This window comes from Podarcis cretensis, assembly GCF_951804945.1.
Source record: "Podarcis cretensis genome assembly, chromosome: 1".
NCBI lineage: Eukaryota > Metazoa > Chordata > Lepidosauria > Squamata > Lacertidae > Podarcis > Podarcis cretensis.
Window position 1 is genome coordinate 49,983,982 of NC_137170.1, and position 16,130 is coordinate 50,000,111.

General features: G+C 42.5%; 1 protein-coding gene across 1 annotated transcript; it reads left to right on the forward strand.

Moving 5' to 3' along the window:
• Window positions 1–542: 542 nt before the first annotated feature.
• LOC307202521 (retinol dehydrogenase 12-like) lies at window positions 543–13,628 on the forward strand. The gene is made up of 7 exons (XM_079952574.1): window positions 543–670; window positions 3,485–3,603; window positions 5,032–5,187; window positions 8,183–8,287; window positions 9,208–9,417; window positions 11,818–12,007; window positions 13,374–13,628. The coding sequence occupies exons 1-7, from the start codon at window positions 657–659 to the stop codon at window positions 13,474–13,476; spliced, it is 897 nt and encodes a 298-aa protein (XP_079808700.1). The 5' UTR covers window positions 543–656; the 3' UTR covers window positions 13,477–13,628.
• The last annotated feature ends 2,502 nt before the right edge of the window (window positions 13,629–16,130 follow it).

A 16,130-nucleotide genomic window follows, 5' to 3' on the forward strand; every position in this document is an offset into this window, starting at 1 on the left:
CAACCAGGACAATTTCCTGCTAAAAATCACCCTCTAGTTGCTCTTTGTGTCATAAACCCACTTGCTTTACTCTGATAGTGAGACCGAAGTACATTAACAAGTAGAGACTATAGATCAAATCCATATAGTACACTTTATTTAGAAGTTTTATGAAATAAAATAAATATAAATATCCTCCCCCCAAAAGACTATTCAGTCTAGGGTCTAAAGTGACCTAGCTGCACCATTATTTTTACCTCTGCAAGTATATTAAATATTTCCAGGCTGTTTGGACTGGGATTCAGTCATGTACTGGCAACTTCAGGTTGTACAATGAAAGATTTGGATATCTTGCATAACAAAGCCAGTTTCCCCCAAGACTGGATTTTTTTGTAATAAGTTTAGTGTTGGGGAAATGCACTGGAAAGTGTGGGATAAAAATTGCTGGATGCAACATTCTACAACCTCCCTCCAGATAAATCAGGATGAATGCTCAGTAAGCAGCCTGTCACTCTTGGTTGCTCCCAGCTATTAGCATTTGCCAACAGGTGGTGTCATAACTTTCAGTTCTTGTAATTCGTTATTTCTAATCATGTGGCACTCCTCTCACACCTCTCACTGTTTTATTTCTCTCCGTCAGTGGAGAAATTTCATTCGCAGAGGAGAAGTTTTCTACAATGTCAGCTCTCAGGTTTGGGTTCCTTTATTTCACTAGCTATCCTGTAGGCTTTATTAACTTGTTCTCAGAACTGCAAGTAACATTTTGCATAGGCCACATGCATTTTTGTATGCAATACTGAAATACAAGAAGTAGACAAAACCAAGCAGGTTGCAGTCCTAACCCCACTTACCGGGGGGTAGGACTTACTTCTGAGTAGATTTGGTTAGGACTGTACTATGTGTAGATAATTTCTAACCTAATTTAATATTTGACTTTTTGCTGCACTTTTATTATACTGGAAGCTGCCCAGAGTGGGTAAGGTATAAGTAAAAAAATATTATTATTATTTAATATTCATTGAGGTTATGATTAATATCTCCTTGGCACACTGAAATGTTGTTGTTGTTTAGTTGTTTAGTCGTGTCCGACTCTTCGTGACCCCATGGAGCAGAGCACGCCAGGCACTCCTGTCTTCCACTGCCTCCCACAGTTTGGTCAAACTCATGCTGGTAGCTTCGAGAACACTGTCCAACCATCTTGTCCTCTGTCGTCCCCTTCTCCTAGTGCCATCCATCTTTCCCAACATCAGGGTCTTTTCCAGGGAGTCTTCTCTTCCCATGAGGTGGCCAAAGTACTGGAGCCTCAGCTTCAGGGCTGATTTCCTTCAGAATGGATAGGTTTGATCTTCTTGCAGTCCATGGGACTCTCATATCTACAATTATTGCATGCATTGTGTGGCCCCCTCTCCCTTTCCCCCTCTCTCATTAATATGCTCAAGTGGGCTCTAGCACTTTGGGGAGATTTGTTTCAGCCCCTCCCTAGTGACATTCTGAAGGCTAAACTAAAAAAGTTGCTAGGAACCTTTGGGTGAAGCCATGCACTTTAAATGTATGGTGCAGATGTGACCTTAGGCTGCAATTGTGAGAGAAAGCCTTACTGAACTTAATGGGTATTATTTCTATTATTTCTGCAATTGTGCTACTGAATTTTCCCCTGGCTCCCTGTTGTTATGTATTATCTGCCCAATTTTTGAGCAGCAATACATTTCAGGGAGTCTGGTGCTTATCCAGGGTTTGGCTTTCTAGGAAGAAATGTTATGAATTGGGGTGAGGGGGGCAGTCCCCTTCCAGCCCTGCAATCCTGTATCCAGGGCTGGTCATTAAGTGGCCACCTAGGGCACAGACTTCAGGGGGACACAGTACTGACCTTTGAGGGGCAGTTTTATATAGGTGAGTTTTTGTAATATTGTATCTTATAAATTTCTGATAATCTTATTTTTCCCCACAAGACATCTGCCTTTGAAAATTGAAATTAGTAGTTTGTGCAAGTAGTTCAACCTAGGGTACGAAATAACTTAGCACTGGTTACTGCCTGTATCTGTGAGGGAATGCAGAAGGCGAAGGTTGCCAAACCACTTGCTTTGTCAAGGAAATAGCTTTCGCTGGCTAGTTAGGTGGTACGATTTAGCATAGCCAAAGAAGTAGCTCTCTGCCATAGAAACCAGCCTTTCCTCTCGCCTGGCTGGTAAGTAGAAGAACAACAGCCAGAGTTGTGTGATGGAGCTGGAAGCTGGGGAACAGAGACATGACCATATATCCTAACAGCACCAACACTCTCCATTGGCCTTCACTCCAAGGAAGCAAATCCCTGGGAAGCACAGGCACCTCTGGAGTCTCTCACTGCTCAGAGATTGGGGTGGTATGTAACAGAAGGTTAATGGCTATTGAGCTGTAGGATATACTATTTTCTTTATGCATATATACAACCTGAGCATAGGATGGAATGGCTCACAGCATCAACACTCCAACAGATCTTGCCTCTCCATTAAGTTCTTAGCCCCCACCATTCTGCTGCATATCTTTGGATTCAGCACAGCCTACGGAGTCAAGCTCAGACAAACCTCTAATACCAAAACTAACATCCTTTTTCTTTTTCTTCCTAGCGTAGCATGGCACCCAGCCAGGTAAGAAGGAGGTGGGAATACCTACCTGATCTTTGAAGCATCTAAGGTGGTCATTATGGCAACACATCTATTTCTTACCTAACTTTTTAAGGTGTCAAAGCCATTCTGATCCTGATTGATTGATTATTGTTATCATCTGCCCTACACCTTAAGGTCCCGGGGGGTTGGGGTGGCTTACAACATTTAAAATGCAATTATTGCACAATATTAAAAACAGATCGAAACAACTTATTTAACCAAGGAACCAGTTTGACTGGTTCACCAGGTTTCCTCTTGTAGAGTATAACCTCACAGACGAAAAATCACAGGCCTGCAAGAGATCCACAGATATCATCCAGACTCATCTCCCAAACCAGTAGCAATATTCTTTCTTCAGATTTTTGCTTAATTGGTGTTACATTTTTTTCATTTAAAGGGATTTTTTACCATGCTCTTCAGGTCAAAAAGGCTCGCTGCATGTCTTAGAGAGGAAAGTCTCTGTTCTCTGGCATAGAATCTGAGGGTGCCCACAGATTATTTTGTGGGAAAGGAGTCAAGCGCATTCTGGAACTTTAGAATTCTACAGTCTAAATCCAGCTGCTCGTTGTTGTTATATTTTTAAACAGACTTTTTGTGGTTTGGAAAGTGATGTGGGAATGCATGAGCCAGAGGAGCAGGTTAAAGGATAGAATCACAGAATTGTAGAGTCGGGAGGGATGATGAGGGTCCTCTATTCCAACCCCTGCAAGCAGGAATCTTTTGCCCAATGTGGGGTTCAAATCCATGACCCTGACATTAATAGTCTCATGCTCTAGCATCTGAGCTACCCAGAGGAGCAGGCCAAGAGAAAACCTCTATACATACCAAAGTAACATTTACGGTTGCGCTCTCTTATGTTTTAGGAAGTGGTTTGCAGGAGGAGTATGCACATCAACAGCTCGGCTGGATGGAAAGGTGGCCGTGGTCACAGGGGCTAACACTGGCATAGGGAAGGAAACTGCCAAGGACCTCGCACGAAGAGGCAAGTTGTCTGTCCATTCATCATCCACCACATGCCACTCAACCCAAATTGAGCGGGACATCTCTGAATTACGGAAGCCATCCTGTTTTTTGGTCCAGTACTCTGCTGTGAGTCAGCTGGTTTGTGCCAGACCAAAAGACACTCTTTTTTTGTTTTGTTTTGTTTTTTCATGCTCTCCTGCAAATTGGCTCTCTCACACCAGAGCGCTGGACCAAAAGACACTGGCTCCCACGAGAGCACCCCTATTTTCATCAGACGGGTATTGCAGAGTATGCCACCATCAGGGTTTAAATGAATAAAGGCTGCCTTAACCATTTTTAATTGAACAAGCAAATTTATAAGTGCCTTAACTCTTTCCTTAAACAGAGGGTTTCTGGTTCATAGGATTTTTTTTTCATTTTTTAAAGGAAATTCACTGAATTACATAAGCCCCCTGAAGGAGAGGAGGCATGTTGTTGGTTTTTAAAAAAAAAACATGCCACAAGGGCTCTGCAATAGCAGCTGCACTTTAATATGTAAGCTGCCATATCTGTTTTAGCTATATATTTCCCCTTTGGCTCTAAAAGCATACTTGGCATACAGTGTAGTTCTTAGCCACACTTCTCTGTATTCACTTTTTCTATACAATAAATAATTTTAGAAACCTCTATCATGCCACTTTCCTTAGGCTGCAACCTTACACACTTACCTGGAAGTAAGTCCAATTGAAGCAAATGGTCATTACTGCTGAGTAGACATGTCTAGGAGTACACAGTTGTTGCTTTAAAAGGCCAAACAATGTGATCCACATGTAATTCTTTACCACAGGGATGAGGAGCCAGTGGCTTTCCAGATGTTGCTGGACTTCTACTACTTCTCAGCATGGCCAGTGGTCAGGGGTGATGAGAGCTGTAGTCCAGCCCTTCTGAATGTGCCCTCATTGGTGGAATGAACATTTGACTGCGTCTCATTGGAACTGCAGCCTCGATATATTTAATTAACCATGGTTTAGCATTATATCTGAATACAGCCATTACATTTGGGGTAAGGGGGGTGTATTTATTACTATAAATGTATGTATTCTGTCCCCTAAAATAACTTTAACCAAAGGTAATTTCCATTTTTAGAAATACATTAAAGTGTATTTTTCTTGAACATAGTAATGGTTAATTAGACAAGGGCAACTACTTTAAATGCTTGAGGTGAGCTTAAAAAAGCTGAGTATTACTCCCCTCCCACAATGATTCACAATTCATTGCTGCCTATAACATCTGCTGGCAAAAGGGCTTTTACATATATTTATATTTACATATTCATATTGTAGAATTTTTATATTATTTTATATTTTGTTCCATTAAAAGAAATTAGTCTAGAAAGACAGGACCAGAACCAAGTTTAGAAACAGCTTGTTTGTCTTATTCCTCTTTTCTATTAATTTCTCTTTTGAAGGTGGTCGTGTCATCCTTGCCTGCAGAGATATAGCAAAAGCGGAAGCAGCAGCCCGTGAAATTATAGCCGAAACAGGGAATCAGCAAGTTATTGTGAAAAAACTGGACCTGTCTGATAGCAAATCTATACGGGCATTTGCAGAAGATTTCCTAAAAGGTATGACTGACTAAAAGTTGGCACCTGTGTAGTTACTGCATAGTTTAATTACCAGGTGGTCCTGGTCCTAGAGATAATCTATGTGGAGTCAAGAGTTATAGGTTTTGTTTAAAATAGAGAGGTATTTGTCTGGCTTCCCTATATGTTCTTTAAACCAGGGATCAAAAACCATTTTAGACCAGGGGGCACATTTTGAATTTTGAGAGAGTGCTGACTGCTCCAGTCACAAAATTGCTATAATGGGGGCCATGGCTTAACACAACATGGCTGCCATAGCATAACACAAAAGAAAATAGAGAACAGTCATTGCTGATTTTCCACCCTTACCCCACCCTTGGACATCCTCATGCTTAGCACAGGAAGTCATCTATGTCCTGCTGGTCCTGATTGTAGTGACACAGCTGTTAAAGGCAAAAGATTCCTGTTTTCTCCATTTCTAAACAAAGCAAAGGCTGACATCCTGTAGCCATTTACCTGGTGTTATAAGTGACAAAACTGCTCCTTTCCCCTTATGGGGTACCCAAGAGCCCATATAGAGTCCTTTCGTAGGTTCTCTATCAGTAGGAGAAAATAACAGAGACCAACCAGAGAACATTGAGAAGCAAATCAGCTAGTAAGCCTGATCTTTATTGACTGTTGCAACAGGGTGCTCCCCCACACACAGGAGAGAGGAGGAGGACCCAGAACAAAGGTGTGTCCACCCTTATATAGACATTTTAAATTGCCCGCCCTGGAGTCCAAGACCACCCCCAGAAACATCATACATACATCACAGAAGGGGTGTAGCCCAATACCACCCCCCAGATACATCATACATACATCACAGAAAAGGCGGTCTACAACAAACCTGAGTGCGTTGTTTATCTCCTGGCAAGTTACCTGATTGCATTATCTGGGTTTTGGCCACTCTTTTGTTAATATAACTACTTAATTCCTGAATCTAGGACACAGGCTCACACCCTGTTCATATCTTGAATGTGCCCTTAAGACAGGATTTGTGAGGACAGGATTTGTGAGGAAAGAGACAATGGGAAGGTTTCTCACTTTGACCTTGCAGAGAAATATTTGAGGTCCATATGTTGAGGACCTTGTCTATGGGGTTTCAGACATTTGGTTGATATATACAGTTATCAAAATTTACTTATTTTATATATGACCTTAAATTTTATTTAACACTGGTTATAATCCCCACTGAACACAGAGACATCTGAAGTAGAAATGTAGCCCATTATACTGGAAATTAACAATGATGTGAATTTTTAATATTAATTAACATTAATTTCTGCACAGCAGGAGACATGCCTGAGCCTTTTTGCAAATGCCTGAGCCTTTTTGCAAATTTCACATTTTGTATTTGCCATTTGAGGAGGGAATTATTTAACACCAACCTGCATTTATTGTGTAGTATTTACAGAAAATAACTTTTAGCAGGTACCTAATCTTGAATGAGTCCACTACAGAAAAGACGCATCCTGGTTGCTAGGAAAAAAGAAGTTCAACCTATGGAGATTCCAAAAACTGCTAGAAAATAAGACAGAAGCAGGAAAAGTACAGTAAAGGGGAGGGGTAAACAGAAACTTTTAATGACCTCGGGGATTTCTATTGCCTGGTGTCCAAACAACTTACTTTACAGTCACCACATTGACTTCACTAATTGGCCTAAAAACACTGGCAGGTGGGAGCAGCTAAGCTGATTCATTTCACAGAAATCACTTAGAAGGGAATCTGCACATTTTGCTTCATAACTTTCCTTCTAAGAGGGCTAGAGACTTAATTTTTTAAATAGAAGCTTAGAGTCTAGGCAACCTGCCTGAGGGCACCAAAGAAGGCCTTGTGCCTGCTTGGCGATCTCCACCTTAAACCTTCCATGACACTGTTCTTGCATTTAAGAGGAGCTAACCCTTTGCTTGGAAGCTTTCCCGTGAACCTTTCTGGCACTTTGAAGCAGAAGATGGATCATTCCACAGCTTCCATTTGAATTTTGAGATGTCTTATATAAAACACCTGGCAATGTTAACTGTCAGAGACATGGTAGATGGACCTTAGGTATGACCCAGAATAGCTATTCTTATAATCTGTCTCATTGCACTCTTGGGCACTCTTACTTGTGGTTTGATTAAAAGGATGATATGCATTTGAGTAAACACGTTTAAGCATGTATTTTTGCCTGAAAGGGTAATAATATATATGTGTGTGTAGGAATGACTGTTCAGCTCCTTAGATGTAATAAACCCTGTTAATGATAGTAGTGTTCTATCTAAAACATGTGTCACTCAGAATAGACACAGGGTATATTATATATTTATCTAACAATAAAGGTTTAGAGATAATTTTTAAATAAATAATAGTACATGAAAGTGGACTACTACAATTGCCAAAACCCATTCAAAATGGGTATGTATGCACTCAGATACTTGAGCAATAAGGATACATATAATATTCACTGGAAATTACTCTGAGGTAATAGCCCATTCATATAATCCATTTTTCCCCCACTAGTGCTTCCATTTATTTATTTATTTATCCTGTCACGTGGTCCAGCAGGTGGTGGTATCTCACTATTTACCTAAACTAGTAGGAGATCTTGGCAAGAACCATCAACCCTCTGTCTGATAAAAGTTTAAATTTCCTCCACCTGTCAGTCCCGTCGGTTAATCTGTAAAGTTTTTCTGTAGACTGAGTAACACAGTCTAATATTTCCTCACTTAGTATTTGCTAATTATTTTAATCAATTTACTATACTGTACTTCCTTGTTCCCAACACATATATTCACAGTAACCTTAAATCATAGAATTGTAGAGTTCAAAGGGGTCATGGGGGTCATCTAGTCCAACCCCTGAAAAGCAGGAATGTCAAATAAAGCATCTATGACAGATAGGTGGCCATGTAACCAAATGCTAGTTATGATAAGAGCCTTGCTCCTTAAAACATCTCAATCTTCTTGTCTTTGGTATTTTCTGCTTAATACCCAATCTCGGCCATTATTTCCTGTAGAGGAGAAGAAGCTCCATATCCTCATTAACAATGCAGGAGTGATGATGGTTCCCTATTCCAAGATTGCTGATGGTTTTGAAATGCATATTGGAGTCAATCACCTTGGTAAGATCAAGAGACATTGATGTGATAAATGGATATATTACCTGGCTTCTTTTTGCCTTTGCTTATCTTCCCTGCTCTTTTCCCCAGAGTTCACAGATTATTTCTGTATTTGTAAACCTGAGTTTATACAGGAAAAGCATAGAGACAGGCATTGTTGAGGGTAACACCATGAGGATTACCGTACACAAATTAAATTTGAACGCAAAAAGTTATAGACACACTGTAAACTCTGTAAACTATGGACAGGCCCCAAGTCACAGTCCCCTGGAGATTTAATTAAATTATTTAAACTGTGCCCATCTTGGTTGAATTTCATATATTCATTTGAACTAACCAGCCAATTTTTTGGTTATCTATTTCTAGTTGATTTATAGTACAGTAAAATTAATGTCATTTGTTTGATTTTTTTAAAAAAACATAAAGTGTTTACATTATTGTGAGTACTATTTTTGTTCTAAAGGTTAGTTTTACATTATACATATGTGTGCCCATAAGCTCTAGAAAAAAGGTAAAGGACCCCTGACAGTTACTGTAAGTTCAGTCGCAGACGACTCTGGGGTTGCGGTGCTCATCTCGCTTTACAGGCCAAGGGAACGGTGTTTGTCTACGCCGCAGACAGTTTTTCCGGGTCATGTGGCCTGCATGACTAAGCCGCTTCTGGCGAAACCAGAGCAGCGCACGGAAATGCCGTTTACCTTCCCGCCGGAGCGGTACCTATTTATCTACTTGCACTTTGGCGTGCTTTCGAACTGCTGGGTTGGCAGGAGCAGGGACCGAGCAATGGGAGCTCACCCTGTCATGGGGATTCGAACTGGCGACCTTCTGATCGGCAAGCCCAAGCAAGGCTCAGTGGTTTACACCACAGCGTCAGCCACGTCCCTAAGCTCTAGTAAATAATTGTAAATCTCCTCTCCCTTTAGGGCATTTTCTCTTAACATTCCTGTTGCTGGACCGTTTGAAAGAGTCAGCCCCAGCTCGGATAGTGAATGTGTCTTCGCTCCTCCATGCTTTTTGGCGGATAAACTTCAAGAACCTGCAGGGAGAGAAATACTACAATGAGTTGCTGGCATACTGTCAAAGCAAACTGGCTAATGTTCTGTTTACCAGGGAGCTGGCTCGTAAATTGCAAGGTGAGCTTTAAGAATGAAATGCTAATGGCGCACAACCACTCATATGTACGTATATAATAGGGTTGCCCATAGCCAAAGCCTGGATGTGAGAGGAAGGGGGAAGTCACAGATTACTGAAAGGTTGCACGCATGAGAGACACCCCAATCTCCAAGCGGTGAGAGACTCTAGGGATACCAGCACTTACACAATGTTCAGCTTTCTTGGAATGAGGTCAGTGGAGACTGTGGTGTCTTTAAGATATATGGTTTTATTTACACATAGATACAATCTCAGCATATGATGGAGGGGCTCATGGCATTAGCACAGCATAGATCTTGCTTCCTCATTTATTTGCTGGGAGCCCCAAAGTCCAGCACAGAGGTAAACATGTCTCTCTCCCAGGCGCTGCAGCATCTCCCCACTTCCCCTCTCACTCGCAAGCAACTTTCCAACTCTCAGCTCCTTTGTTGTCCTTTTGCTTCTTTGTCACCTAGATGCAGCTAATTTCAACATAGCTCATTCCTTTGAAGTGAAGCAGAGCACTACAGTGGCTGTCTGGTCTTTGAATTCAAAGAGCTTGCCTGACTGGCTCCCAACCTCCCCGAATCTCGTAACCATAGCTGGGATGAAATTTAATGGAAGCATCAGAATGAAATGACTCTGCATTTAAAATTCCTTCTGGGAAAGCTATTAAAAGTATGATTTGGAGCCGTGGGTAGAGAAAAGGTTAGGGATCACCACATCACTTCTATGTTTCTCATTGCCCCTATGAGGAATTTTAAATATAGCACATTGAAAGGGGCCATTGGGCTAAACTGACATGCATTTTGTAGGCGTTGGATGTCTAAATTGTCCTAATTGTCAGCATCGCCCTTGAGCCAGTGTCACCAACTGGACTCATGCACTTCAACCCCGACTGGGCTAGGCGAGCTGGGTAGCACTTCCAGAGACCACCTTTTACACAGGAACAGGTCAAAGTGCTGTGGACTCACAGCTTAAAGTTGTGAGCACCGGATTCACTTCCACAATACAGTCGTCGCACAGCAGAGTATAGCAGAGTCTAGCAGTGTATACACAACTCGGAGAGCAGCTCTGTAGAATATCTTCTTTTATTCTATAACTATAACTATAACTATTACTATAACTATAATACAAAACAAAATAATACAAAACAAAATAAAAAAATTCCTTCCAGTAGCACCTTAAAGACCAACTAGAAGTGTGCATGCACACGAAAGCTCATACCAAGAACTAACTTAGTTGGTCTTTAAGGTCTTTAAGGTGCTACTTTAAGTTGGTCTTTAAGGTCTTTAAAGACCTTTAAAGTTGGTCTTTAAGGTCTTTAAGGTGCTACTGGAAGGAATTTTTTTATTTTGTTTTGACTATGGCAGACCAGCACGGCTACCTATCTGTAACTATAATACAGGTAATATAGGTAATATAGTTACCTATCTGTAACTATAATACAAAACTATAATACAAAACTATATACAGAGCTAAATAGGTCTAAGCATAAATGAGTGCTACACTGAGTGTCTGCAGCTGCTCTTAGCAGCAACCTTATCTCTACACACGATCTCTAACACTCAGTCTCTCTCTCTCTCCAACACACTGACTGACTGAATGACTGACTGACTTGGTGCTGGAGCTGAATAAGTAGAAAGCAGAACACTGCTCCTTGTCTCTGGAGAATCAGCAGACTCGTCAGGAGATTATTGGATATGGGAGGGGTGAAATCTCCTCACTAATATTGTATCTTACCCATGCCATTGCCAGTGGCTTCTAATGTTATCTAAATTAAGGGTTTTCAGTGATTTATGAATCCACTTTCCACAGTCTCAAATGCTTCTTTATCCCCAAGGATACTTCAGCCAAGCCATCTCACAGCTGTTTTTCCTCTCAGTTCAAACTCAAACTGGTTCCGAAGTGCTTATTTGCTCCCTGTGGCAAGCTCTGATAAGTGTTGCTAGTTCCCAAACTGTGCTGGGCATTACACTTCAAGACTGCAGGGAGAGAGGGAGATCCCCAACCATCAAGACAGATTCTGTTCATTCCCGCCCACCCCCCAAATATGTAAACCATTCATTTAGTATGCTATAACAGATTTCAATTTAAGAGATGTTAACTTTTTATTTGTTTATAATTGTTTATAATTATTTATAAATTTATAATTGTTTATAAATGTCTTGTTTATAATTTTTTTTTGTGTGTTTTTTTTTAAATGGCTTTGTTAAACCCTTGATACTAATTGAGTGCTGCACAAGGTTCTGTGCATTTCATTGATATTGTGTGTATTACAGTGAAAAGGCTGGCCAAATACTAGCTGCCTTACAGGATACATGGGAACAATATTACTCCTTTCCTTTTGAACCTTTGGATTCATATATTTTGGTTGATGTTTCTGCTTTATGTTTTTCTAGGCACTGGAGTTACTGTCAATGCTTTACATCCTGGTGTGGTTGATTCTGAATTGGCACGTTACTCATATTCGTTAGGAATTTTTAAAGCGGTGTTTAGGTTCACGTTTAAGACACCAAAAGAAGGAGCCCAGACCAGTATTTACTGTGCAGTGGCAAAGGAACTGGAGTCAGTGAGTGGGCAATATTTCAGGTGGGTCTGGGATTGTGATTTGCAGTTGGAATACAGACATCTGAATTCAGCACATCTGGATAAATTTTTCTGTGGTAATGCTCAGAGGTGCCCACATCAGACCCTGAAGGCAATATTAAAATGGCACATTGCACATTAAAAGAAAGAGATCATATGCAATAGCTCTAACTTAAAAATAGCACTGTGGACATGGGTTGTGAAAAGCTTTTGCCTCTGGTACAGCAGACACAGAACAATTCGAACTATTAAAGGTAAAGGTAAAGGACCCCTGCCAGTTAAGTCCAGTCATGAACGACTCTGGGGTTTTGATGCTCATCTCGCTTTACTGGCCAAGGTAGCCGACGTTTGTCTGCAGACAGTTTTTCCAGATCATGTGGCCAGCATGACTAAACCACTGCTGGCGAAACCAGAGCAGCGCACGGAAACACCATTTACCTTCCCCGCCGGAGTGGTACCTATTTATCTACTTGCACTTTGACGTGCTTTCGAACTGCTAGGTTGGCAGGAGATGGGACCGAGCAATGCGGGGATTCAACCTAGGCCCTAGGCTCAGTGGTTTAGACCACAGCGCCACCCGCATCCCACCTTCGAACTATACAGAAGCTATACAGAAATAACAAAGCTATTATCAGGAACATCCAGACAGAACAAAAGCCTTTTTCATACATAGTCAATTGGGGGGGGGGTGTCATATACCAAAATTTGCCCCTTACTTTTTCAGTGGTGGGCAGGACAGCTTCCTTATCTTGTGAACTGCCCTGAGTTTTTCGGATGAAGGGCAGTATATAAATTTAATAAACAACACCAACAATAATTCATTATTATTTTTTGTAACTTGAGAAATGACAAGCAGCTTTGCTGTCAGTGGGCTGGCCACTAATTCCTTCACCCTCAAATGATTCGGATGCAGCTTCTGTTTGGAGTGGGGGCAAGTTGCAACAAAGCCATAGTGTCTCCTTATCGGCAACCACCATGTTTTGTGGCAACTGTCTCAGCCACCAATGACTGCAAAAAGTAGGCAAAGTGCAGTGGACAGTGCCCCATACAAAAACAATGAAAACACCCCCTTTGTTCAGGAGTTTGAATTTGCTCTGATATGATCACTCAGTTAATAGGTTTGGCTATTCCTCGTCTTACTTGTCAACCCTATTGAATTGTCTGAGACTTACTTCTCAGTAAACATGTATAGGATTGTGCTGCTGGGGTAACCTTAGCCCACTGTTGTCCATAAACCCAATTTGCTATCATATTGATTTGGGAAATACGCTCAATGTTTAATCAGAATTCTGATTCTTTGATGGTTTTGAATGGCTTAACAAATGATTTAAAAAGTGCCTAATGAATATTTATTTTTTTCTTTCTACAGTGACTGTAGACCAGCCTGGGTTGCTCCTCAGGCTTGTAACAAAGAGACCGCAAAAAAGCTCTGGCAAGTCAGCTGTGAGCTGATGGGCATCCAGTGGGAGTGAACTGGGATGGGTCTGTGGTTGACATTCGTAGACAGAATGTGAATGCAACCAGAACAAAATAAACTATCCTTATCTTCTCATGTGTAGATGTCAGTGTCTATCAGGCACTTCATAAACATAGATTGTATATTAATAAAATATGTTCTAATCAACAGTGAGTTCTACTCTTTGGTGACCTGAAGACAGTGATAAAAAGGTAAAGGTAAAGGTACCCCTGCCCGTACGGGCCAGTCTTGACAGACTCTGGGGTTGTGCGCCCATCTCACTTAAGAGGCCAGGGGCCAGCGCTGTCCGGAGACACTTCCGGGTCACGTGGCCAGCGTGACATCGCTGCTCTGGCGAGCCAGAGTCGCACACGGAAACGCCGTTTACCTTCCCGCTGGTAAGCGGTCCCTATTTATCTACTTGCACCCGGAGGTGCTTTCGAACTGCTAGGTTGGCAGGCGCTGGGACCGAGCAGCGGGAGTGCACCCCGCCGCAGGGATTCGAACCGCCGACCTTTCGATCGGCAAGTCCTAGGCGCTGAGGCTTTAACCCACAGCGCCACCTGCGCCACAGCGTCCCTCATCTGTAGATGTCTGTGTCTATCAGGCACTTCATAAACATAGATTGTATATTAATAAAATATGTTCTAATCAACAGTGAGTTCTACTCTTTGGTGACTGGAAGACAGTGATACTTAGCTGCAAACACATAACTGCTTCCCGGGGGGGGGGGGGAGTGAATCTGCCCTAATTGGTTTGTCATATAACTTTCACATGTAAACCTGTTAGATTGGTTGGATTTTGAGAAATTATCCCTGCATAGAGGAGGGCAAAAGTATTTTTTTTATGTGCTGAGTCAGAATCTTTTCCCTTCACTTCACATTGAAAACTCTTTTTTAAAAACCCACAAGACACTACACGCTTTATCTGAAAATGGAAGTCTGTAGTCACATCTACACCAAACATTTAAAGCACATTTGTACCATTTTGACAGTCATGGCTCCCCACAAAGTATCCTGAGAACTGTAGTTTACCCCCAAGCTACAATTCCCAGCACCCTTAAAATTACAGTTCTCAGGATTCTTTGAGGAAAGCCAAGCTTAGGGTTGAACCAGTGAAGGCGGTGAAGGTCCTGTGTGAGTGCCTGGAGGCGGTTGGAGGATGGATGGTGGCTAACAGATTGAGGTTGAATCCTGACAAGACAGAAGTACTGTTTTTGGAGGACAGGGGGCGGGCGGGTGTGGGGGACTTGCTGGTCCTGAATGGGGTAACTGTGCCCCTGAAGAACCAGGTGCGCAGCCTGGGAGTCATTTTGGACTCGCAACTGTCCATGAAGCCGCAGGTTAATTCTTTGTCCAGGGCAGCTGTCTTCCAGCTCCACCTGGTATGCAAGCTGAGACCCTATCTGCCTGCAGACTGTCTTGCCAGAGTGGTGCATGCTCTAGTTATCTCCCGCTTGGACTACTGCAATGCGCTCTACATGGGGCTATCTTTGAAGGTGACCCAGAAACTGCAATTAATCCAGAATGCAGCAGTTAGACTGGTGACTGGGAGTGGCCACTGGGACCACATAACACCGGTCCTGAGAGATCTGCATTGGTTCCCAGTATGTTTCCGAGCACAATTCAAAGTGTTGGTGCTGACCTTTAAAGCCCTAAATGGCCTCGGTCCTGCATACCTGAAGGAGCGTCTCCACCCCCATCATTCAGCCCGGACACTGAGATCCAGCATCGAGGGCCTTCTGGCGGTTCCCTCATTGCAAGAAATGAGGTTACAGGGAGCCAGACAGAGGGCCTTCTCGGTAGTGGCACCCGTCCTGAGGAACGCCCTCCCTTCAGATATGAAGGAAATAAGCAGCTATCTTCTCTTTAAAAGACATCTGAAGGCAGCCCTGTTTAGGGAAGTTTTTAATATTTAATGCTGTATTGTTTTTAACACTCGATTGGAAGCCGCCCAGAGTGGCTGGGGAATTATTATTTGTTCTCTTTTTTTAGGACACATTATCTTTTTTGGGAGGGACGCAGGTGGCGCTGTGGGTTAAAGCCTCAGCGCCTAGGGCTTGCCGATCGAAAGGTCGGCGGTTCGAATCCCTGCGGCGGGGTGCGCTCCCGCTGCTCGGTCCCAGCGCCTGCCAACCTAGCAGTTCGAAAGCACCTCCGGGTGCAAGTAGATAAATAGGGACCGCTTACCAGCGGGAAGGTAAACGGCGTTTCCGTGTGCGGCTCTGGCTCGCCAGAGCAGCGATGTCACGCTGGCCACGTGACCCGGAAGTGTCTCCGGACAGCGCTGGCCCCTGGCCTCTTAAGTGAGATGGGCGCACAACCCCAGAGTCTGTCAAGACTGGCCCGTATGGGCAGGGGTACCTTTACCTTTTACCTTATCTTTTTTGGGAGGAAATTTTCTGTCCCAGTGGATTTTTTAAATTTGCCAAAATGTCTCTGGCTATACTTTCTGAATGAGATACAGATATAAGTGGTGGTTAAATACTTGCTTTCCTCCTCTCTTTTCCTGCCCCCCCAGCAATATATCAGAGCTTCTATAGCATACATATAGTAGGGGTATTTAAAATGAGTCTCCATAGCATCCTCTTTTTTTCCTCTTCAAAATATGGCAACCCTAACATGATGGTAGATGCGATTACAATAAATAAGATGCGGGAAATGAATGAGG